Here is a 26,162-nt window from a genome sequence, read left to right on the forward strand (position 1 = left end):
TCAGCTCCTTAACCAAAAATTTTCCAACTTTAAGCTGTTTTCCTTTTGGGGAAGCTACAGTAATGGAGGAACTTCAAAGGCAGGTTTTTATATTGGCATTTGAGAAAAAATCATGGCACTGCTTTATTATGACCTTTTATCAGACTAAAATTTGACAACACTTTTTAAAGACAAAATTATCATTGAAGAATGTGTTGACAGTATAACATTAGACTGAAAATGAGTTTCTGTTGACACTTGAAATTTGTGTGTGAACATTAAGCAAGGCATTACAAGTTCTCTATTCTTAAGGGGATAAATATTTATTTATAACCTAAGGTATCTTTCTTACACAAAATAACATCTAATCATTTATACAGGCAATTCTCTATTCTGGAATAAGGCAGTTGTTACATTGTTCTGTTTGGAAAAAAAAAAAATCACTGTTGTCTTCTTTAGTAGGTGGCATATGCAGGCTTATATTCTAGAACTTACCATCACAGCTTCCAAGTAATGAATGCCAAAGATTCTGTGAGCTATTACTTACACTGATTCACTAGAGTATCCAAACTATCTCTAGTATTTTCACAATTCCTACTACAAAAAAAGGCATACTGTAAAATCAAGCCCAAGTGCTCAAACACTAGCCCAAAGCAATTACCTCATTAGAAACTACAGGTTTAAAAAAACATCAGAGCTCCATTCCAACATGTGTCTATTGTACAGTAATTACATTTAAATAAATTTTTAGGACAAGTTGAGATAGTAATTGTCATTGCTGGAAGTGGGTGTTGGTAAGGAAGAAGCACACGTGTCTGGCCCGTGTGTTCATCGGATAATCGGTGCTGATCTGTCATTTGTTACTGTGGGTCTGAGTTTCACTGTTGCAAAGGGGTTTTCTCCACTGAAAAGAAATGCATAAAGTTACTTGAAGGCTGGCTGCAATCCAACCCCAAATTTATTCATTCAGGTCCTTCATCCAAGCTCTCATCAAACAGTAAGTTATGGTTCTGAGACTCAGGGATTCTGTGCAACTCTTAGTTTAATTTGAATTTTTAAAATGAGGTTTAATATGAAGAATCATTTTTCAGTGATCCAGAAATTTGGGAAATTAATGTCCAGTCACATCTGGACTTCTTCAAACAGCCCCCAGTCTTCAAAGATTTTTGCTTTTAATCCTCAAAGTCAGTTAAAGAAAAGTCCTGCTCCCTGTCAAACTACTGGAGAAACATGTTTTTCTGAGAAGGGCCTGTGTATTGTACTGCACTTGATGCCACTCTTGAGGAAAGTGCAACTAATTTTAGCCATATTGTTCTAGCAGTGCCTGAGAAAGGTCACAGAGAAATTAATGATAAACATCCTTATTTACCCTTATAATCTATAAAATAAAAAGAAGCCCATATAAAAATCAGCACAACTAAATTAGTGTAGAAGTATTTTACCTTAGAAAAGGTGGTTTTATAATGCCATTCATGCCAGGTTTCTGTTAAAAAAAAAAAGATATTTACATGAATTTATAGAAATACACTACAGGTGATCTCGCTGTCCTGCCAAGGGAAGGAGACCCTGTCCCCAGTCTATATGGCCAGTTTGGTTTTAACACTTCAAATTTCAGTGCTGAACCAAAGCCTGGCAGGCTTTCCATTCCAGGCATGCTGGGTTTCAGCAGGTTCATTCAGCAGGTTCTTAACTCAATCTTGGCTTGTGGTTCCAGTGAAATTGCTCAAGTACATCAGTTGTGAATAGACTTAGACCTTAGAATTAGGCCTAATTAGCCCTTAAAATTAAGAAAATTGAACAAATGCCTAAATTAAATCTTACTGAACACCAGTCTTCCTCAAAGATATTTCAATGACTACGTCTTTTTTTTAATAGTTGATACCATTGTGCATATTACTTAGTGTAGCATAGCATGAACAATTTAACTACAAAGAACCATTCCTCATCTTTCCTTCTTGAAATCCTGAGCTGCTTTTTCTGTGTATTCTGAAACAAAAATAATATGCCTTGAATAATTTTCTGCTTCTGCATAGGAGTCCTGGTGGACAGACTGTTTTACACGTCTGTAAATCCTCTATGAGCATACAAGCCAGCCCAGTATAATGCTGGGCTTATTTCCAAAGCCTATGGAGGCGTGGGGGTTGGGGACTTGCACGGAAGCAGGAAAGACAAGGAAGTTCTGCAAGAGTGAAAATAAATAGTGACTTTGGAACAAACACTTGGTTGCAAGTGCAGCATCTCTCCTCTACAGTTGCCCTAAGATGGGGTCACAGCAGCTGCTGTGAGTTAGGAGGTGCCTCAACAAAAGTGGTTATTGTTCTATACTCCAGAATTTCCAATTTATTTTAATCTTGCTTCCCCTGTGGAAATTTAGATTATCAAAAAAGATGTATTTGTTTTCCACTCCGAGGAGCTATCAGGGAGCTATCAGTTTCCATTCTGGCTTCCAAAGAGATTGTGCTGCTCTCATTAGAGCTCTGCCAGCTGACTGGTCTGCCATTCCTCTTGGGTTTCTGGTTCAACAGGAACGTTAGTCCATGAGCCTTAAATTTATTCCTAAACCCTCTGACCTAATGCCACAAACCAAAAGAACCCTTAAGGTGACTGTTCTGAGAATGGAGTGACCACAGCAGAACAGTGCAGGGCTCCTGAGACCATTTCACCTATTCCATAATTCTTTTAAGCTCTTTAGTCAGTCACCTGGTGCCAGGGCACGGAACTCTCCGTGCTGGATTGGCACCTTCAAGGGCTTTGAACATAATCACACTTGAAGGCTGTGTTGATCCTGCAGGTCTCAAGAGCAAGGCACAGGGTAAGGGAGCCACTGTATAAATCCTGACCTTAAACCATTACTAAGGCTCATGGCTTCTTCATTCAAAAATGAAAACCACAAATATGTCAAAATATAGATGCTGGTTGTAAGAATCGTTTTAGAAGTTCACAGATACTTGTTTGAAAGTGACTGAACACTGAGATTTAGGTCATATTTCTTGATAATCATTTCATGCAGCAGAAAAGCTTCATTCCTCACAGAAAACACTGTCCCAGAAACACATCACTGCACAAACTACACACTTCCTACACCACAAGGCTCATTACTGAGAAATAAACCCACTTACTTGAATGTGGATTCAAATATATATGCTAATATTAAACTGTTTGGGCTCCCCAGAAAAGTGCAAATCTTTTCCATGGGAATATTTATGTGGGGAAAAAAAAGATATCCCAAAACATGACTCACAGTGAAATGGGGTAAGATCTCTGACTCAGAGGAGCTTCACAAGTCTCCAGCAAAAACTAACTAACTTTCTTTCTTTCTTTCTTCCTTTCTCATTTTTTATGTTTGTAAAATTGAGGTAACCTGTTATTTTAAGAACTAGCTACAAGTCTGTGATTTGATTACAAAAGAGATTGCTTTGAAAACACTCTATTCCTCAAGAAACAAAATTAATATAATTCCTTTCCCCCCCCTTTGTTAAATTTCTGTATTTCTCCATACTTCTGAAATGCAGATAATAGTTTAAAATGCACATGTTACTGTCAATTTATCTAATTTATGCCATGCTTGTCTTTCCCATGTTTTCTGCTTTTTTTCTAGAGTTCTAGAGTGATGTATTGGCAGTTATATTTTGGTTATTATTAAGCAAATGCTTCTCGTCTTACTTATTTTAAACACAGTTCATTTTCTTTGCTTGCCAATGTAGCAAAAAAACCCCTCTACTGCCCAACACCTCCAGGTAAGAAATGCTGTTCATGTACCCAACATCCTAAAAGCAGACTTAAATGAACAGGAGAGGAGGTTTCTTTAAAGACAGGCATTGTTTCCTTGTGCCTTTCCATTTCACAGAATACCTTTATAAATTGTCATCCTTTGGACTCTTTCACCACTAATCAAGACGTGGTGTAACAAGCTTTCAGTTTCTGCTTTTTAAATTTCTTAGTTAGTTTTACTTGCACAAAGCACAAATTTACAAAGGCCACTTCAATTTCTACTGTACGATTCACCAGATGACTTAGAAAGCAGAAACATCTGTCAGCAGGTCATCCCAAAATTTGTTTAGATGTTATATTGACAGACAAAATATTTTAGTCATACCAATAAATAATAAAACACATTTTTTTAGCTACTGGCAGCCAACTGTATGATTCTTTGATTCCTGAAGCTTCCCATGGCACCGACTAATAGAACTTTGCATCTTAATTTGGTACAGTGTCCCAAAGTTTAGCAATGATAACCTTATTTTATATAATTAGGTTTTTTGCCTTCAAAATGTCATCTCTGCTTCAAGAGGTTTTTTGGAGAAAGTCTCAAAAACATCACCCTTAGATACACATCAGCAAAAAACTTAAACAAGCAGTGAGAAAAAACCTAGAAATTGCCTAATTTGATTAGTCTTCGTTTTGAATCAGTTTGAATGCTGCCTTGATAGCAGAAATAATAGCATTGTATAGCATTATCTGTTTATAAAAAATGTATTTCCACTCAGCTGGAGCTTTGCTGAATTCAGCCAGGAGTTAGCACAGCTCTCCCTCAGCCACAGCTGCAAACCCAACACTCGCTTTCAGGGGGTTCTTGAATACAGAAGCATACAGAAGTACACGTGCTTATGCTGCTGTAAATCCCCTGTGCCCCACAGCTCTAAAATCACTGGAGATGATGGATTTGTACTACTTTCTGTGAGAATTTCTTTCCATGTCTGACAGGTTCCATTGCTGAGAAGTTTTGCTGTACAGAGTGAGTCTCCTGCTACTGTCAATTATATCCCTGAACAACTCTTCTCCCTTCCTGTTGGGATGCACGGACTGAAATGCCAAAGCCCCAATATTCCTGAAGACAGCTGGGACAAAGGGCTGAAGTCAAGCACAGGTAGGTCAGGTAGGAGATCCCAGGGCCCCGTTGAAGAGCCCATCTGAGCAGGGTGGAACATTTGGATTCCCTGCCCCGGGCACTCACCGGGCCTGCCTGCTCCGCTCTGTCAGGAGGAGATTTCACAGCAGCACCTTTGGCAGGCTCCATCTGTCTGTCTGTCTGCGAAGCCCCCACGTAGTCTGGAGGTGGGAGGACAACTTCCCCTTTCTCCACAAGGTTCACAGAACTAACACTTCGGATTGGTGCAGGGCTGCAAGACAGAACCCAACAAATACCATCCTCAGGTGCCAGAATCCATCTCTCACTGCTGCTCTGCAGCACCAGGAAGGCACAGAAGTGCATGAGCTGGAAGTTGGTAATGGGGTACAGTGTCCTGGAGTCAGTGGGACTCTGAGTTAAAGCTACTTCTTGGGTCTGTGTGTAACCATAAAAACACATTAACATAATTAAGGCACTGTACTATAGGCTGTTAGAGTATTTTCTGTACATGTTACTGAACCTTAAAGAACATGAGCACAAAAATAACGTTTTAAATAAATGTTAGCGAAGATCTGGGCATTTCTGCAAGTGCCACCCAAAATGTTACCTTGGCACTGGGGCAAAAGCCTTTTCTTCCGTTGATTCATCCAGTGGTCTGGTGTATGATGATGGAAACCATCCTTTTCTGTAATGGGAGAAGTCTTTTATATTATATAAAATTGGAAAGATCTTTCAAAATACAGCAGTGGACAAAACAATAGACTCAGCAAACAGATTTAACTTTTGAAGGAACCAATTTCTGATGCCAAATTAGTGTGTAAAACTAAATATGTGCAGAGATTTTCCTTAGCGAGAGACTCCGAGTCCCTAGTCAGTGACAGCCACTAAAAAGGGTGGAAAACCATTTACTGACATCTGCTAACACAGTCTGCTGAGACACACTTTTACTTCATGTTCAGGGTGGGTAATATACTGATTATCTTACAGTCTGGTTGTGTCATGCTCCCCATAAAGCCAGCCATCCTTCTCCTCAGCCACCAGCAGGGTGATGATGTCCCCCTGGGCAAAGCTGAGCAACGTCTTGTTACTTCCAGCAGTGTGTGGGAAGATTGTTTTCACTTTTTGCCTTTTCATTATATTTAGGCCTGTGGCAACAGAAGTTGAACGTGACAAACTGGCATCATCTGAATTCTCTGTCAAAAACAGAAAAAAAAAAGAAAAATTAGACACACATAAATAAATGCAATTAGTAATCTGAGAGGAAAAAAATAAAAGGAAAACTCAAGTGCAAATCTGAGTTCTGAGACTTTGTACTTAGACAACTTTCACTGCCAATGTTTCTTATCACCATGAAGTTCTTAACTGCATGTGCCTTTATATGCACACACCCAGCATAATAAAATGGAACCAACAGGCATAAAAAGTTCTGTGAGTTTTAACTGGTTTCTTCCTCTTTTGACATGAAAAGTACTAAGCAATCACAGCTGTAAAAGGCCTTTGAAAATCTTCCCTTCTGAAAAAATGGAACTGTGTATAAAATCCAACTTTCACTTTCAAATGTGCCTCAGCACTCAGCTTCAGCACTGGGGAGATTTGCAGATACTTGTCACTTTCTAGACACCGTATGTTTATCAGAAAAAAAAATAAAGGAGGGCTTAAAACTGTGTGTTATTTGACCATACAAGGAAGAAAATTTTAAGGAAGAAATGCTGGAATTTCTGCTACACATTGAAGAGTTCTGCATTTCTTATGCTGTGATCTAGGCCTAGTTCTGTCCTATATCACAGAAAGGGAAAAAAAAATCAATATATTAGACACTTGGGAAGCAATTCTTACTAGGATTTTAAATTTCAGGAAAAGAACTACAAAATTGTGTTCATTTTGTCCCATGTGCATTCCTCCCTTAGTGCTACATGCCCTTAAAGGAAACCAGAGCGAGACTGTTGGAGTGTTTATGTTTGTTTGCATGCACTGAAACACTCAGATGTATCCTTTTCAAAATTATGGAATGCCTTCTGCTGATAACATTGGAAGCCATGAGAGCAGTTAAGTTGAGTTAATCAGTGACACACAGAAAGTGATTAAAACAGAAACCACCTATCCTGACCTGCATTTTACTGCAAACCATTCTCTTGTAACACATCTCTGTCCTGTTAGGTAAATTACATAAATCCTTTGTAAAGATCGTTTCCTACTCCTCTATACATCCTGGAATTCACATCATTGTAGCAGAGGAGAAGCCCTGAGGTAATTCTGAACGCTGCATTCACACTTACCCAGTCTGCAGGGCAGGGACACTCACCTGCTGAGTGATTTAGTTTTTCAGAAGGTGCTTTGGGAGCTGTTGCAGGATTGTTGAACATATCCACGAGTGGGCTCGTGTACGCCTTGCCCATGGGAGCCGGGGGCACTTTGGATGCATTTTCTTGATGAGGATAAAAATCATTTCCAATCTGGAGTCACAAAAACAAGTATCACAATACTGAGGAGACAGCAATAACTTTTTTGTAAGATTAAATTCTAGTGAGCAAGGCTTATATTCCTAAACGATACACATTTAAACATGACATAAAGCCCACATATTCCTATGGAACTGCTGATTGATGGTTTGTAAGAGGCTTGATAAACACTTGCTAGTGGGAAGGCTACAATAGCCTTTTTTTCTGCAAATACCATGATTATCTCCAGATTTTTCTTGTTTAGAAGTTTACTATAATCATTTAGAAATTTAACAACTGATGATGACACAACATGCAAACTGGCAGAAATGAGAATTTCACCTGTACTCCAGTAAGCTAATAATCATGAAGGGAAGAAGGAAAGAAAAGAGAAATAACATTTTGCTTAAGTTTATATTGAACTACTGAGTATGTAATTAGTATTACTTACAGACAACAATGCAGGAAATGGAATGGTTGGAACAAAAGTAGCCCTGAGGCTGAGCTCTGCAGGAGAAGCCCTGGGCACCCAGCTGAGAGCTGAGCCTTGTTAGGACATGTGCTTCTCCCTTTTATACTGTGTATTTGTCCCATGGCAGAGCTTCAGCTGAATGATTTTAGTTCCATACCCAATCCCAGTATATTCCAGCTGAGATACACTGTGGACTCCATCCTAAATGCTGAGGTCCAACAGAACCTCATGAAGCCACTCCACACCCACTGAAGAGAACCCCCAACCGTAAGGAACAACATACCAGGGTATTTCTCTTTACCATGGGCGAAGGCTGCGGCGTTCCCGACACCGGGGTGGAACCAGGGGTCCTGATTTCATCTATCATCATCCTGACCTTCTCAGGCACTTTGGTGGCATCACTACAGATTTCCTCCCACCCCGGCAGCTTGGATTTTAGGAAGTCTGCACACTGCATCCAAGTTAAAAGACACTCGTCAAAGACAGGCTTCTTCATAAAACTGCACAAACCTACTGGTTAACTTTCACTATACCAACATGTTTACACCAGCAAAATGGAAGCATTTTCTAAGATTTTTCTACGGAATACCTCTTTGAAACAAATAAGATGTTGTAAAAACAACTCTCTTGCAGGGTCACATACTGGAAGTACCTGATTAGTCCATGCATTTTTTCTTAATACATGATTTTTAAAAAGTCTCAGTGACCCTTTATTTTTGCTACAATACATTTCATAGAATAGTGTATTGTAAACATTTCCTGTGAGCTGATCACAACACTCGTCTGGCACTTCAGTCTTCCTTAGCTATTTCTGGCAGTCTGGTCTACATGCTGCAGGAAGTACAAAACATCTCCTGTGTGCCTGGATTTCAGGAGTTTCATTTCTGTTCACGCTCACACCACTGACCTGAACGTGGTAGAAGTGCATGTGCTGGGTAAAGCTGCAGTGCTTGTCAACCAGAAAACAGAACCTTCTTTTCTCTTCAAGTAGAGCTTCTCTGCAGCCTTCTGCAATAAACCTCTGAATATCACTTTGTCGAGAGCTCACGGTTTCCAAATACTGAGGGAAAAAGGGAAAAAAAAAATCACATAGAGCCTCTGAATTTTATTTGATGCTATATCCAATTAGTTAAGTAAACTCTAAATTAGAAAAAGTTTTTGGAAAGACAGGATGGGATAGGGTAGCCTTACTTCTGAGTCCCTCTCTTTTCCTGCACACATCTGACTTCCCTGATCTCATCAGGTAGATGTATATTGTCCCTACAGGCAATCAACAGCCTATTTAGGGTTTGTGAGGGGGGTGTGTGTGGTGTGTGTTCAAATTAGACTAATGACCTTTGTCTGCTCCACTGCATTTATTGAATGCAGCTGCATTTATTCACACAAAGCTGTGATGAATCATTTGGGGGGGGGGGAATGAGTTACTAAAAAGACTAAACTATATTTATCTGAGATTATGAGGATTCATGGCTAAACTGTGATTAAATGCTAATCCATGAACTCTCAGACTCAGAACCTTAAAAAAACCTTCAACTGTTACAATTGTAGATTAAAAAATAGGCAGTAAGAAATAGGAGCTACTGTTACCTATGTTTACTACACTGTGTTTATACATGAAGCTTTATTTGAAAATTAAAATAGAAAGATAAGGAGAAAAAAATATTTAAGCCAGCACGAAGTACAAGTTTCATGCAAATAAATGTATCAAAGGCAAGGATTTTCAGAGAGACACATGACAATGAGAATCTGATTTACTAATTTTAAAACAGTTTCTCTTCAGTGTCTTGCCATTTCGGATTTCACCTCAAGATGGCAATGCTGGATTAAGGGCAGTAGGAAAGGCAGTAACACAAGTTGGCACTGCCTACTTTGGGGAATTACTCTATAGCAAGTTTCTGCTGAATTTGCATAGTTTAGCTGGCTCCCTGTGTAAAGCTCTGCATAAAGATGTAGTTGCAGAGGTACTTTAAAAAAAATCAATTATTGGTCAGGGGACAAAATCGAGGCACCAGAGCAGAAATCTCTGAATACGTACAGTGGAGCAATGAGAGCTCAATTGCAGCTGCAGTACAAACTCTAGGAGTGCCTTTAATATAAATCAGCTTTGAGGAACCATTAACATTTCCTTTTGACCAGTTCTCATACAGAGAAAGAAACGAGAGACAACGCACTGACCTCCATTTCTTTGTGCTCGTACTTTGTTACATTTCGCGCTCCTTGGCTTTTCCTTCTGATTTTTTTCAGCTCGGCCTGAGACTTCTCTAAAGAATCCAGTTTGCTCCTGTGCTCAGTTTGGTACCTTTTTAAGGTTGCCTGCAATCAAAGCATTTACATCATCTCATAATGCACTCAGCCAGGTAGCTGGGTAAGGGACTAAGAAGCATCACTGTGATCTCTGAGATTTCTCTCACACACCAAATGAGTTCAGCAACTGCTGTAGTTTTAAGGAGCTATGAAGTCATACAGGGGTTCCCTTTTTAACTTAAATTAAGCATGAAAATTTTGGCCATCTTTAGATATCTAAAGTTCATTTCTATTAAAGCTCATATCAATTAATTAAATCTTGGGAAACAATGTCTCAAAAAATTCTTTGACTAGCAATACACAAATAAAATAGGAGTTTTAGAATTGAATGTACTTACAGTCATGTATTTTACATCCAGGTCTGTTTTCTTCTCCAGTTCAGATATAATTTCCTTATGAAATTTTTTGAACTTTAAAAACAAATTAAGGGTTATTAAAAATTGGAAAAAGTAATTTATAATTTCACAAGCAGAATTAATTAGAAGAAATAATTTAACTTACACTCTCCTCTAGACTGTCATTAAGTTTCTTGTGTGTTCTTGAGATTTCTACCAGAACTTGGCCTGTTGATAAACATACAACCATATTGGTTTCTTTCTTAGACTTCTGAAGTTAGTTAACACAGAGCAGTAATAAAATACATTTAACTAATATACTCATTAATGGTTATATTTAAGAGGGACAGAAAATATCTTGCTGTTGCTCATCTCAGCAGCTGAAATAAATAATTCACTCTGGCCACAGACAAACCAAGCAGTTCATAAGTGACAGAAGAACTAATCATGCATTGTTATGCAAAAGGGACATAATAAATACTTCCTTCTCTCCAGAATAGCTCCTGTTGGTTTAGTAACAGCCTCTTTTCATGCCAAGTCAGAGAATAGCACACAAGTTGTTACTACCCAAATAGCTGCTACCCATTTCTTAGTCTGAAAATTAAACTTCAATGTTTATTAAGTTACTGCACCTTCAGAGTCAACAAAGGAACCTTTCAGTTCCCTGGCAGCACACCTGCTAAAACAGACCTGATCCACACATGAATTCCCACCTGTACAGCATTAGCCAACAGCCAAGGCAAAGCAGATTCCTCAGCATCCTCACAAGAAGCCCTGACTATCCCCTTCTGCTCTGCTGTCTTCCAGCACAAACTTACACCCCTCACTCTGAACCGTGAGCAGTTGAAAGCTGAACTGTTCCATTTTGCTTTAGGAGGATATAGAGGAAACATCCCTCAATCTTTTGGGTGTGGTTGTATGTGCAAAGCAGTGTAAACTGTGGGCTGGTGCTGCCCTGCCTGCAGCCAGCCACATCACCCTGCCTGCTGCTCATGGCCACATCATCCCCACTCCCTTCCGTGCCCTGGCACGGGCACACTGGGTGAGTGCCAGCCCTGTCTGGGAGATTGCAACACACTGCTGAGGGGAGCAGCTGGAAGGACCCAGTTTGATTTCACCCAAATCAGATCAGTCCAGTGTTACCAGCTCCTGGCCAGGAGCCACTACCAAAGTGCCAGGACCACAGTCAGATCCACAAACTGAGCTGCATGTGGAAACCTTGACTAGAGATGTGTTTTCCTGGCACTCCATTTGCATGGCAGCACTGGCAGGTTCAGTTCAACAGCTGTTCCCTGGCACGCCTCCTCCAGTGATCTTTGTATCCCTCAATCCCCCTTGCAGCTGTCCCACCTGGATTTGCCACATAGGTACCTGCAGTTGTGCTGTCTTCATGCACAGGCAGGGCTGCAGAGTGACCACAGTTCTGTAATTCCTGCACTGCAATGCTTGCCACTGGCAGTCACTGCATGGGACTGTGTGTCCCTCCTATTTGCCATCTTACGCAATTCTTGTTTCCTTTTTTCGGGTTAAAAAAGAAAGGATGCATTAACATGCCAGTGTATGATGTTTTCTACCATCCATATACTTTGAGAACCCCTGAGTTAGTCAGCAAAGACATATCATCCTAAAGTGCTTCAGATCCTTCAGCTGCTCAGGAAAGCTCCCAAAAGATGCCGGTAATTAAAAAATTTGGCTCAATAAATGACAAAACTTGATGAGAACCTTCTCATCTTCTCCTTTCTCATCCAAGAAATGCACAGACATCCAAGCCTGTCTCCCCATAGTGCAGGGAGGTGACTTGGTAACCTTCTCACAGAAGGTAGAAGCATTCCCATGTTCCTGGGTATGTGTTACCACCTTCCTCCCTTCTGATTTGTCATTTTCCAGTCACATAATCTCAAAATCCTGGTTTCTTTGAAATGAGAACCACATCTCCTGTGAAGCACTATGACACAGCAGATCTTCAACTAAATCATGTAAAATGTGGGTCTGCATTGTTGTTTATGGGGAAACATCAGGTGGTACAGGAAGAAACACACATCTCTCCTGGTTTTTCAGGAATCCCTCTTTGTGCTCCAGTGCCCACCCCTACCTCTCTTTGCATAACAGACTGCAGGACACTGAGAGGAAAGAATCTGAGTACAATGAGAACAGACAACCCCTTGAGCAGCAAGAAAAGGAATTCACAGTCAGGATGGGAGATGGCAGAGACAGAGGAATGCTTTATTTTTTTTTAAATATGTATAGTTTTTCTGAGTTCTGTACAGCCCACAGAGTGCTGTGCTTTTTCTGTTCATATTTAAAGTTGCTGATCACTACAGCAATATGAATGCTGTGAGAAGGGAGAGATGCTATAGTAATTTGTTGTTCATGTACAAGAGAAAAGTAAATACAATTAGTTAAACAAACACTTAAAGTAACAGAGGTGAGCAGTGTTATTTTAAGGCTCCAGAAGTGAAGGCACTTTTGTCCCTGCTGTTTCTGTTTCACCTACTCAACTCAAAAGATACATTTGAGACTGTAATGGGCTTTTAAAGTTAGAAGAGTTTTGTGAATACTTACCTACAACTTAAAAAGGAAAATGTTGATAAAAGAAAGCAGGAAAAAATATCAAGAAATACAAATAAAATTACCAAGTTTGTTTGGTTTTACATACACAGACTAGAAAGCTGTTTGGGAAGTTACAGAAATTCAGGGTGAGAACTGGAATGGCCCTCAATATAATTACCCTTATAGATTTCTGCTTTTAAAACGAACTTATTCTCCCTCTGTGTAAAAACCCCGCTCTGAGCAGCGGCTGCCAAGGCAGAGCACTGAGCTAATCCTTGGCAACGCCAGCGTTCCGAGCACAGACAGACATCCAACAACGCTGGGCATTGACTCAGCTCCCTCCCTGCCTGCCTCCCTCCCTGCCTGCCTCCATAAAACACCCATTCACCTGGGGCGGCGCGAGTGGAAAACCTGACGCGCACACGGGGTTATTTTTGTCTCGCACTCACTGCAGCCTTCCAGTCTTTGGGCTTTGGGTGCTTGCTTGGAAACAGGTTTTTTCATCTCTGTTACAAAAAAATACTGCCAAAACATGTCCTGAAGAGAACTTTGAAAACTACACTTCCTTCTAAATGGTTTGTGCTGGATTATTTTACGAGTTTATTTTAGAGTGTTCCAGAACACTTTTAAACAGTGTGGTTAGATGTCAGTGACTGTGTCCCTAATTGCATTTTCTTTTCCTCTCAACCAGAGACTCCCTGTACTGTGCATCAGGCAAAAGTCATATTTATATTTGTGTATACACATACTTTATACTGGGATCTCCTCCCTGCCACCAGGAATCCACAGGCGCTACATGTACCGGCTCACCCAGTTCATTTCCCCTTTCAAAGTGTTGATTCAAAACATGAAAAGAGCCCATCCATAGTAGCCACATTCTGATCAATTAAGATTTAAATTACAGATCAGATTCTGCACTTTGAATAAATAGAGAGCATTTTTTGAAGGGAACATACACCATGTTTCCTTACAGCCAGTTTAAGATAATGGGTTAGTCACATTTAGATGGTTCTCCTGAATTAATTTATCCAAGGAGACAAGTTTTTGTAGACTAATCCAGGAAAGACAAAACAACCCCTAGCCTAAAGGGAACAGTGTCCAAGTAGAATGGAAATTGACCAACTTCAATATAATATTTGAATTTTAATCACCATGGTGAATTATAGAATAGCTCTAAGAAAGACAGTGGATTACTCTGGATTAATGGCAGCATAACCTAAGGCCAGGCTCTTGCAAAAGGGTAGACAAAACTACTTAAGGTGAAGACAAACATGTATTTCTCACATCAATTAAAATATTCTGCTATATATTAAAGCTGCTCTTGATCAGGTTTTATATATGCGAACTCATAATACCTGATAACCAAATATTAACCTCATCATCATTTACTGGCAAACCCCAAACCTATCAAACATAATGACATGACCAGAGCACATGATAACAGGCCACTTAAGTCCAATTTGTGGCAGCCATCCTGTAAACTTGAACCAGTTTTAGGCATCATATTATGCAATGAATTAATAAACCCCAAACCCTGGTCTTGATGATAAACATAACTATTCAAATACTTGTCTCAAAAATACATTTTTTCTGCTTTCTATCTCCCCACACCCTGAACATGAAATCTTTGTGGCTTAATAAAGTAGGTGTACGTTAAATATTCACACTTTGATTAGAAAACAAAAAAGTAGTTGTAGATGTTCACAGATACTTGCTCTGATATTTTGCTATTACCTTAGAGGTGCACTGTAGGGAAGGGAAACAACAATCTCTTTCAGAAAAGGATATTGGGGGAACATCTCAAGTATCTTAAATGACTTAAAAAATTAAACATTTCTCATATGCAGTTCTTGAAACCATGTCTCATAATACAGCTATAATCTGATACAGGACCATGAACAGTAATGGTTCCATGGTAAATTTGTTTCAGTTTCAAATAGATTCAGTGCACACATAGAAAGATCTTTTAAGACAAAACTTTAGGAATTTGTGGAATACTTTTAAGCTTAACCAAGGCTGTTGGTTGTATCTATATTTTCTACTGAGAACGTAATACAGACTAGAATTCCATTAATGATATTGGTTTTGTTTAAAAAAAAAAATAATGAGCCCAAAGGGTGCAACACTCATTGCTCCATATACAGCATCCCCTGAACAAGGAGACATCCTTGAAAAGCTGTCTTCCCAGGAGATGAAAATCAAGGAAAGCAATTTCTATCAGAAATACTCATTGTAAGGCCAGAACTTCTGCAGCAGTTACACTTCAACCTCACTGTTTGCACTGGCTGATTGTTCAGGTTATTTACATTTTTATCTTGTGTTGACTGTTCTTGCGAAGTCTAGAAGAATTTGTTCAAGTTAGAAACAAAAATGGAACTCAATCAATAGAGTTCTGTCATAGAAACAAGTATCAACAGCTACCAACAAAATCACTTAAACTTTTAAAACACCAAATAGCTAAATTAAAATCAATAAAAGTATTAATTGCATCATCTTACTTGAAATATACTTCAATTTTGTTTTATTTAGAGGAAGTTGCTCGTGAAATATTTCAAGTCTCTTAATAGTGAGACCTTCTTAGATGTCTGGGAACAGGCAAAATGCTTAATTGTATCACTTATTTACCTTCTGTTGTCCTGTTTTGTATTCAGGGCAGGTTGATTAACTTTGTGTCTTAGAGATGAAGCCACATAATTATTTATATTAAACAAGAGAATGAAAGGCTGAGTCAAAGCTGCACATGGAGACAGTATCGTCCAAGTGTGTTATTAGATGCTATTGCTGGCATGATACTCTTTCCTCCAAGTCACCCTCTGTCCAGAAAAAAAGGCATTTATGACATGGGAAAGTTAGAAACAAAGTCCTTTGAAAACAGTAGCCCCCAGGAGGTAGTAAAATAGGAATCTTCAAAGGAATACAGTATAACAAATAAATATGATTGAATGAAACATCTGCTAAGCTTCAAAGGTGATAAATCTGTCATTCTGTGATAGGAAGGATTTAACTGTGCAACAGATGCTTTAAAGAAACCAAAAAGCTTCAATGGACTTTAACATGGAGGAAGAAAATCATAAAGAAGGATAAAATAATGTAAAACTTGCCCAACTCTAACTGCACTTTCCTTCTGATACAATTTGTCCAGAATGCTTTGACAGGGAGCTTTGACACACTCCCCCCATCTGTAGAATTAACAGTAATATGCACATAAATCAATAGGACTAGGTCAAGTCTGCCTTTCCTTACTGCATGAGCGAACATGGAATAGGAAGTCAGGAGTAAATCTCTCTGTAGTTCATTTTACAAAATGGCATTGACACATGACCATTCAGTGCCATTTTGTGAAGGTGACTGCAGAAGGTGAAGGGGAGGAGAAAAAAAAGAATAAAGCCTACAGTCAAGAAAAGGGGAAGAGATTTTCAAGCACAGTAGTGTTTTGAGTCCACTCTACATGCTAGATACAGTGCCCTGAGGCAGCTAGAACCATACATAAATAAAATCTGCAAATAAAAACAGAAGCAAGGAGAACTTCACATTCTAAATGGCATTCTGAGATTAATTTTAAAATATGCAGAGTTCTCATCAAGGCTGTGAACAACAGAAATGTTTCTGCGATATAGCAAGCAAATAAGTCAGTTAATTTAAAACAGATTAAGGGTTAAGGGAAATGAATAATTACTTTACAGTCTCATTGATACGAAAGAGATAAACAGTCCTGCAAGATGCCTAAGTAGTCTAGGTATCTTGCCCCACGTCCAGACAAGACCAGTAAGCAATAAATAGGATTGTGCAGGACACTGTTGCTAATTCAGTGACGTGGGCACTGATGGTGTTTGAACTGATGAACTCCCAGTGCTCCTCTTGCTCCTTCTCACAGACTTCCCTGCTGTGCTCCTCATATGGCTCCAGAGGGAAGAATGTATTCTAGCTTGACCACAGTCAAATTATCATCTGATTCAAGTGAAAAAAACCCAAACCACCCAACCCAAAAAAGCCTAAAACTTCGGCCTCTGTATTTATCCAGCCAAATTCTTTCAGCTGGACACAGGTGATTTTAGAAAGTACTACACAATTCATACCATGCTATAAAGTGGGCAATGAACTGCTAATCCATTAGCTATTCCCACATAAGGCCAGACAAGAGTGAATATTTATGACATTAACAAGAGTTATTCAGCAGAGTTCAGTCTGCAGTCTGGTTTCCCCGTTTCTCCCAAGATGTTTTGATCTCTTAGTCAAAAAAATTCAGAGATTAGAATTTTTTTTAAACATACTATATCATTGAACAGATGTTAATTAACATGAAATATTCAGCTTGTCACAGATGATTGGTAAGCACAGAAACTAAATTTTCATGTTAAAAAAGGAAAGGAAAAGCATATGCCATGTAAATAATGCATGAAAAATTACAAACTTGTTGTTCCACCTGTTACTCCATTACTAGTATATATGAAGTCTGCTTCAGGCATTTTTTTTTTCCCCCCAATCATGTAAACCCAGAATATATTAAGGTTTATATGTCAGAGACTCATCTTTCATAGGGCCTTGGAAGCCCTGTATACCACAGCTTTTCATACCTGAGCTGCAATGCTGTGCAGTGACTCGTAATCCTCACACAAGCCAGGTGAAAAGAAAGCAAGTTACAATACAGGCACAAGCCTGAACTTGCCTGGATGAAACCCTGCTGGTTTTAGTGAGATTAGTTAAGGAAGATCATACAAGAGAGCTAATCTCTGTTTTACAGCAGGACTGGAACAAACAAATCATGCTAACCTGCAAAAGCTGAAGTTTTTATGGGTTTCCAGTACCAGAGAAAGTATATATTTAAATTATCATTATATATGTAACATGAAATGCAATAAACCACAAGCAGCCACTACAACTTTCATTACAGCATTTTGGAACTGCCACTGAGTTTCACAGTCTTAGCAGTGTCCAAAAAAAACCCAAACCAAAAAACCCCACACCCAAATTGAGTCGCAAGTTTTGATAAAAGTCTCTTTCTCAGAAGTCCAAGACAATTGGTTTTAATTCCCTGCCCTGCCCCCTGGGACTGGTAGTGACATCTGCGATGGACACTGGATTATTTTTCTGTTGAGAAAAAATTCAGCAGGAAGAGCTGACTGTACAGACTAAATATAGTTAGACTTTCACTAAAGGATTTACAAGATGGTTTAAAATACGGCTTTATTTTCTTCACAAAGTTGTCATTTACTTTCCATTTTTTCTCTCACTGAGAGGACAATCAAGTACATTTTCTCGACAGCAGCTCTCAGGCTTATTTCACCTGGGGCTGATGGTGAGGAAAGGCTGTGATTGCTCAGCATCCTGAGCTTAGAGATGTGAGAGAGAACAACCTCCTGCCCTGAACGGGCCCCTGGTGCTGGTACCGTGTTTGGATGGGCTCAGAACTGAGAGGAGCACACAGCTGTGTGCACACAGAGGGCCTGGAATTACTCTTGCCTAGCCAGACCTAGCCACAACCTAGCAAAGATTGCATGGACACGCAGGTGAGGTCCAGGGTGTCCTTCCCAGGGTTCCCACTGCAAGATGAAAGATGTGTGTGAGGCCCGAGTGGAATTTATGTGTTCCAGTATAGTGAGAAATTCTTTAAGGATTCCCTTCACTGTTGTCTCAGGCCTTTGAGGCACAGCACGAAGATATCAAGTCTTGCTCACTGCAGGTGTTTTGAATATGTATTTTTCCCTGGAGGGTGTGTGCTCACCAGTACCATTAAGGGTTTCTGTGCTGAAGCCCAGAGTCATGGCACACAAGCAGGTGCTCCTACAGCTGCAGGTGCCAAGACACCTGTGCTGGTGCCATCACCACCACACTGCATCAGACAGTCACCCTACAGACCTACACCCTACACACCCTACAGACTCGCAGGACTGTTCCCTATCTTATCACTGACTGAAAACAGGGGAATCAGCTTCAGTTTACAGGGTGCTGTAAGGCTGGGGCAGGTAAGGAATAAAATATTAAAACTGACTGAAAAATATAACCTATTATCTAACTTAAAATGAAAAAATAGCTGGAAAAGTATCACTGAAATCATGTGAATATCTGTCTTCTTTCCTTCCCTGGTGTTACTGTAATTGATCCCAAATGCCTTGTGTATTTTCATAGTCTGTTTCCTCCCATCAGCTATTTCTAGAACCAGAAAATTTGTAACTTACCTGGAAGTCTTCATAACAAAATTTACAACAATATAATTGTGTACAGAACAGACTTGTTTTGGATAGTTCTGTAAGAACAAACTGCAGTATGCATTTTTAGACACATTATTTATGTTCAGTAACAAACCCACCTCTTGTTCACTGTGTTTCTCGAAAGTAGCATTTCTGGTTTATATTCTATCAGAAAAATATTATAGAACTTACACCCAAGACTGGCTCATCTCCTTCCACCTTTCTTATAGCAGACAAGCATGGCACAAGCCCAGAATACACAATATATATTTGGAAGATACAAAACCTCATTCCTGTAATAGCCCACAAATACTTTGCATTTCCCTTTCAAGGCAGCTCTCTGTGTAGTTTCCTTTTAGAGCACACGAGTGGAGTGGCTTCTTCAAATGAAATTCCATTATAAATATAGTAGAAGACTCTTTTATTAATGCTCCATAGGAAAAGCTCGCCTGATTCTAACTACTTAAACTGCAGCCTCTAAGCTGCTTTCCCAGAAGTTTCCACCAGATGAGGTGTGTAAGGTTCTGCAGCTGCTGGCACACTTCTCTTTCCTTTCTATCCAACACAATCTATTCCAAAGGTAGCACAGAGGTTCTACAGAGATGACACGGATGCAGTAAGGTGGACAAAGATGACAGAGCTCTCCTGTCCAGCTGAAATGAGCCAGAGAAGGGAAGAGTGCAAGGTGTCATCTTTCTAAGTGCAATAGGATTCCAGCTGACAGGGTCAATGTATATGTGTTAAACTAAGCCAACAACTCTCCCTCCTCCCTTTTTTTAAAAATGGAAGTAGAGCTAGCTGCATTCATCCTAAACTATGGAATTTTCTCTTTTTCTGCTTGGTTTTCCCACTAGTGAGAGTGACACAAGTGCTATATCCCAGAATTAAAACCACAGAGCTACAGTTCTGATAAGTACCCAATCAAGTGGCAATTTTACTTGCTAAACAGGAAGAAAATGATAGTTTTGAATAATAAATACTTGCAAGATAATCTTTTAAGAAGAAAGTACTGCTTTACATTATGGCCTGATCAGAAATTTTTCAGCAAGTAGGTATGTCCTTTTTAGCAAAATTAGAATTTTCCAATTTAGTTCCAAATTCTTTCCTGTATGAGTTGAACACTTAAAGCACACAGTTTCTGATACAGAAATTCTCTTAATTCTGGAAATAATGAGGAAAAAGAAAAGCCCACAGGGTTTCTCTTAGTTGCAAAGCTGAAATAAAGTGGTTATCACTAAAAAAAAAAATCACAACCCTCTATAAATTGAACCTCACACTGCTGGTTCTATTAGTATTAAATGTACATGATTATCAAAGGATCAAACTTGATAGAGATTCATACGAAATGCCAACTCTTGGATAAGCTGCAGGTCTATTCATCAACCATCACTAGTTTATTGTGACTGATGGTTTATCAGCCTTGACTCTCAAACCAACATTCAGTTACCCCAATACAGGCATTTGCCTACCTGCAGAGGAGTATAAAGGCTCTCAAAAGAAGGAAACATGGATACAGAGAACTCCTGCCCTGTTATTCATATCACAGAATTCCTGCAATCAATCTATTACTCTGTAAAATAAAGTGGTATTACTATACCTCAAGATTTTGTATTTGGCAAAACATGACAAAGTTGTGGAGACCTTTAAAATTACACCACTTGATGGGCAAAAGTGTTTTGTGAATGTGTTCAAATCCTGTATTTTAACCTGAAGAATAGTCTGTTCTTTTGTGCTTGAGAGGAACATCAAGTTCAGGGCTCACCCTCTGTCAGGAAAGAATTCCACATCCTCTGTGCACCATGAGAAGTTTTGGAGTTTTCTCCCCACCTCTCTCTATCTTGTGACTGCCACAATAAAGAACAAGACTTGCTTCTCCAGATCATTTGTACTGGTTTTTTAACAAAAAAAATTCTTCTGAAAGGAACCCAAATCTTCCCAAATTCTTACATTTTAGACTGCAGATGAGCATAAGCTCTTGCATACCTGCTTCAAATTAAGTTTGAACACAATACATAAACTATAAAAAACAAGCCTGTAAACCAGGGTAATCTTTAAATAAATTATCAGTCTTGGTTAGATTAGGGAAGACTATTTTGTCTCCTCTGATTGTCCTATTAACATACTGATCTTCTACCGTTTAGTTCCACTGATCAAGACCATGCAAGATAATATTTTTCTTTCTTCTTCTATTTTGACAAGCAATTAATAGTTTACACTCCTTAGTTCTTGAGCAATAAGCTCTGGGTACAGACCCATAATGCAATTGTGGGTGACTGCTGTAGATACCGTTGCTACACAACAAACTAAGTGGGACTTTACACCCACAATATAAAATGAGATGTAGCTACAATAACTGGCAGGTGCTGGAGAAGATAGTTGGGAAGATAGGAGAAGCAGTATTCCACAGGCAAGCAGGAAATAACTTCCTGATTCCTTGTGTAAGTGAAGGCTACAGAGACAGCCTGTGTTACTAGAGGAGATTTTATTTAAATTATAAGTACTAAAAATCGACGTGACAGAGCCTCACAAGCCTTTGCGTTTTGGGCAGGACAAAACCAATTAGCAACATGTGAAAGTTACTGTTTTAACACCGTGGTGAAGTGTCTGTGTGGAACTGGTTTAGTGCATTATTGAAACACAGCGTTTTATTGAGCTGGTGTGGTATGCTGAAATTTGAATAGTATGAAATCTCAACATTTTTAAACGTGCAGTTTCTTGTTTTCTATCTTTTCTTCCTGGAGGGATTTCCAAAAGGTGCCTAGGAAAAAAGGTATGCAAATTCTGTATTGCAGAATAGCTTGAACCACCAAATTCAGGTTCCGTTCTTTAAATGCTCATAGCCAAGTCTGAGGGACTACAAGCTCAGAAATTTAGGGAAATATGGAATTAGAAAGAATGTTGACTCAATCAACTCATCCCTTATTCATAAGGATTGTGTTATGACTGCAGTACATTCTTCTACTTCCTCAATTTGCTTAAATTATTCTGTATTAAAATGATTCAGAGAGCTTCAACCAGACTTGAAAGATAGAGATACTTAGTACAAAAGCTCTGAATCAGCTGGAATATCCAGATTTCCTTTTCATTCTCATTTCCCTCTTCTGCTCCAATCTCATTCAACAGAAGAAAGCATTTTCTGGCTTGATTTTTATTTGATTTTTTACCCCATGACTTCTCCAGCCTCTCTGCTTTCTACTCTCTACTTTAAAAAAAACTCCTTTATTTCTAGTGCATTTCTCTTTCTACCCTGCTGTGGAGCTCGTGTCCATTTCACTGTCTCATCTCAGAAGTTCAGTTCTGTGTTTCCTTATGAGAAGGAAGGATTGGCTGTGGGTTTGATACAAATCTTTACATCACACTGGCAGTGAATACACTCTAGGTCACCCAGCAGGTTTGGCTTTGAACTGTGAAACCACCTCTAATTTGGCAGAGATAACAGAAGTATTATGCATGATGGAGCTGCTAGTGGTCAATCACTTGTCTTTTGGCAAGTCTAAAGGAACTCATGGATGAGACAATTGCACAGGTGGCTGCAGCAACTCCCCTGGAGTTACAGGGCCCATGAATGGGCAAAGTTTCATCTGTCCTTACACACCCCATACTGCTCAGCATGCCCTGCAATGCTATTAAAACACACGAGTGTACAGTAAATACTTTTCTTTTCAAGCAGATACTTTTGGAGACACCTGGGTGTATCATATTTCTGTGGTAAATAGTCCAATATTGTAGCCCAGCTTCAGAACTTGTAAGAAAGACGACTTCTTGAAAATGCAAATGATCTGTCACAGACTCCTAGCCACATTATCATGCCTTTTCCAGCATTCATTGACTTTCCTTATCTCTAAATTAAGTATTCCATCAGAGAGTATGTTGGAAGAAATCCAGAGTTACTGTTTGCCTTAAGAAGAATAGATTTTTCTGCAGTAACAGTTAAAGCAGAAGGTGAACAGAAAGCAGGGAAGAAGGCTGTGTTTTCTCAATATGGTGTATCTTGAAAAAGATTTGTAATTGCAGGATGGAATTCATAGTTCAACAAAAGTATGTTTTCAATCACAATTCTGTATTGTCCCAAACAATAGGGAAAACCAGTTATTTTCAGAAGTCAGCAGAAGATTACCCAATAATAATAATATTTCCAAACAAGCAGAAAATGTCCCCCCCGACAAGTCATAAATCAGTTGCTTCCATGCATCTGCCCAAGCGCTTGATTGCAAAAACTGAAATTGTGCATTTTCTGCGATTTCCTAAGACTCTGCACAGCCATTTCTTTTAGCTGTTGTTCCACAGTTTGACAGCAGCAGCTCTGCTTTCTGTAAACAGCCTGCAGAGCAAACAGAGGGAGCTGCTTGCTGGGACTGTTTGCTCTGCCCTGTTTGCTGTTCTGCCTCTCCCAGCCCTCGGCACAGACGTTAACACTCACCCATGAGTGGTTTCAGGACAAGCCATAAAAATGTAGGCAGCCACACAGAAACCAGTGGCCACCTTTCAAGGAGTCTGTCCCCTCAATTCTACTTCTCCAGAGCTGTGAAAAAAAAATTGCTAAACCCATCCTTTGTAATCAGCGGAATTAACAAAATACTTTGAGTTACAGCAGGAGATGCAAGTTACATCACTGGAAGAGTCCTACATTGCCCAAAATCAAAAGTTCAGAGGCAAGACACGTCATCAAGTTATTTTTGTCAAAAAGCAAATGAAGGCATTAAGCAAATGTTTCTTCTTTGCAGTATAGTTCCCAGTTCTTTCTTTTGCAGTGACTTGAGAATCTTTTGCCAGAAATATTACAAATATTTCGTACTCCTTTGCCCAGTGTTGCAATTATACTGCTCAACCTACAAAAGTGAAGTTGTCAAGGGCAAGTGTTGCTGCTGATCTTTCAAACATTCAGAAATTGTTTTCGGGAGAGTACAGAACTTGAAGTGGATTTCTATTAATGTAAAATTAATCCATCTTTGAGCCTACAGTTTCTCTTTCAAAAGCTCAAGTAGGAAATAAATATAAATGTACCTGAGAACTTTTAGTGATACACTTGATCAAAAGTAGTGAAGTAAAACTGAACCCTTCACAATGACACTCAACCAGAAAATTGTTTTAGTTCTAAAACTGCTGCTGTACACTAGGACTCCTCATACCAATATTCTGTTGCAGAAGTATTTCAACCTTCACCTCTGCATTCAAAATCAAGATACATACTTTTGTATTTATTTTAGAATTATATGAGCTTAAAAATACATGCTTTTGAATGCATATGCAGATACATATTCACAAAAGGAGGAAAAAAAGGTAATTTTGTCAAAACATTGTAAGTGTCTTGAGAAATAATATGCCTTAAAGGCATCTGATCCCTTCCACCCCTGTTATATAAGAGTAGAACATACTTTTACTCATCCCTATCTACTTCACATTCGTTCGGTGAACTGCCAGCAGGAAAGCAAAAATAAAGTTTATATTTTGAAGTAATTTTAAAAAATTACTTTTCACTTACCTAATTCTTTAGATACTGGAGAATCTGCTGATATGTCCCCAATCTTTGCAAGGCTATCATAATATGCTCTTCCAGCCACTACCATAACTGGGGGTGAGTGAAAAAAACACAACTGTTAAAAAAATCAAAGTATCTTCAATTTTTATTAATCTATGATTCTATGAAATCTTGTCATCCAGAGCACAGAGTAAGAGAGGGGTACATGGCAACAAGGAAATCCTTCTGTCAGAGAAAGTTGCACAAGTCCCTGTGCTCCCTGCTGATCTGTGAAACCAGGAAACAAAGACAGAACTCCAGAACATATTAATGAAGTTTCAGCCTGTTACTTAGCTCCGACTCCCATGGGGCAATCAGCACCTGGTGGGCAGGCTTAGCCATAGGCCATTGGTCAGGACATAACCAAATTCCTTGGTACAGAGAAAACTGTTGGAATAAAACCAAACTGCAATCCCAAAAAAGTGCTGAGGTCTCTTGTACTGACCAGCCAGACCAGTGATCTGGGAAATGGCAACTGGCCACCAACCATGGGCCTGCGGTTGCCCCAAGGAGACGTGGAGCCCCTCAAAAACAAATCATCATTTCCCTCTAAAGCTGGCTGTTACAGGAACCAATAAGCTCTCACTGTACACCATGAAGGTTTCAATTATTCCCAGTTAATCATTTCCTGGTTAGGGCTGATTTAAACAGCAAAGCCAGTTTCGCTGGAACAAACACGGAAACGTCGGAATGAAGCTGCAGGGAGGCCAGTGGGGAGAAACATCTTACACAGGGAATAGATCTACAGTGCCTGCCTTGCATCTTCAGTGTCTAGAACTCATCTGCATGCCACAGAGAAAAGAAATAACAAGGACAAGCTGGCAAGCTTTAATGTGAAAAATAACTTATTGAAGTTACTCGTCACAGTTTTTTGTAGTTGTACATTCTTAGCCTAAAGTGAAAGTCAAGCAGAGCCTCACTGTTGACTTTAGAATACTTTTTTTTTCTGAGAGGAATATAATTGCCAATTACAGGTCTGTATTTTATAGTTTTTACTAGTAAGGTGACATCTTTGGTTACATAACAGTATATTCACTGAGAAGTCTGAACATTTTCCAAATCGAACAAAGATCCTCTTTGAGGCTCTGTTGCATTAAAAAGGGTGATTTCTGTCTCATAGGTGCTCTGTGCTCAAACTTTCTGAGCAGAAGAATCATACTGGTGCTACTGATGAAGCAGTGTGCCACCTGTACAAGAGGGTTTGATGCCAGTCCAACTCTTCCTATCTGTGTTTTCTCAAGACAGCCCCAAGTCACTCTTTTCTCCTAATACAAGCACTAAAAAAGGAAGGAAATGTGTGATTTTCCCTGTGCTAACTAAGCTAAATCAAGAGCCCCGCTTGCATAGTCTCTTCACCAGTACTATGGCTTACAAATTACTTCTGCAGAAAGGAAGGGGTTTTTGACCTTTTGTCCTCAAAATGTAGAAAAATACATTGCAAACATATCTGGAGTTCTTGTACGTTTTATGTTCTTTGTCAGCCTACTCCGACTTTTTTGGAAAGCTGTGAAGCGTTTGTTTAGCAACAG

At 39.3% G+C, this 26,162-nt stretch overlaps 1 protein-coding gene across 2 annotated transcripts in view; it reads right to left on the bottom strand.

The window, feature by feature from the left end:
* Positions 1–281: 281 nt before the first annotated feature.
* The window catches only part of BAIAP2L1 (BAR/IMD domain containing adaptor protein 2 like 1), a 35,606-nt gene continuing 9,725 nt past the window's right edge, over positions 282–26,162 (bottom strand). Inside the window, exons 3-14 of one of the 2 annotated variants that reach the window (XM_048320671.1) lie at positions 24,598–24,684; positions 10,544–10,605; positions 10,381–10,452; positions 9,914–10,051; positions 8,646–8,798; positions 8,040–8,189; positions 7,131–7,281; positions 5,814–6,021; positions 5,436–5,513; positions 4,934–5,099; positions 1,422–1,462; positions 282–883 (exon numbers count right to left, since the gene is read on the bottom strand). In XM_048320671.1, the coding sequence (XP_048176628.1) occupies positions 808–883; positions 1,422–1,462; positions 4,934–5,099; positions 5,436–5,513; positions 5,814–6,021; positions 7,131–7,281; positions 8,040–8,189; positions 8,646–8,798; positions 9,914–10,051; positions 10,381–10,452; positions 10,544–10,605; positions 24,598–24,684 (1,382 nt within the window). In that variant the 3' untranslated portion in view covers positions 282–807. Of the gene's footprint in view, positions 884–1,421; positions 1,463–4,933; positions 5,100–5,435; positions 5,514–5,813; positions 6,022–7,130; positions 7,282–8,021; positions 8,190–8,645; positions 8,799–9,913; positions 10,052–10,380; positions 10,453–10,543; positions 10,606–24,597; positions 24,685–26,162 lie in introns of both variants that reach the window. The other variant, XM_048320670.1, reaches the window with a different exon arrangement.

This window comes from Corvus hawaiiensis, chromosome 16 (assembly GCF_020740725.1).
Source record: "Corvus hawaiiensis isolate bCorHaw1 chromosome 16, bCorHaw1.pri.cur, whole genome shotgun sequence".
Taxonomy (NCBI): domain Eukaryota; kingdom Metazoa; phylum Chordata; class Aves; order Passeriformes; family Corvidae; genus Corvus; species Corvus hawaiiensis.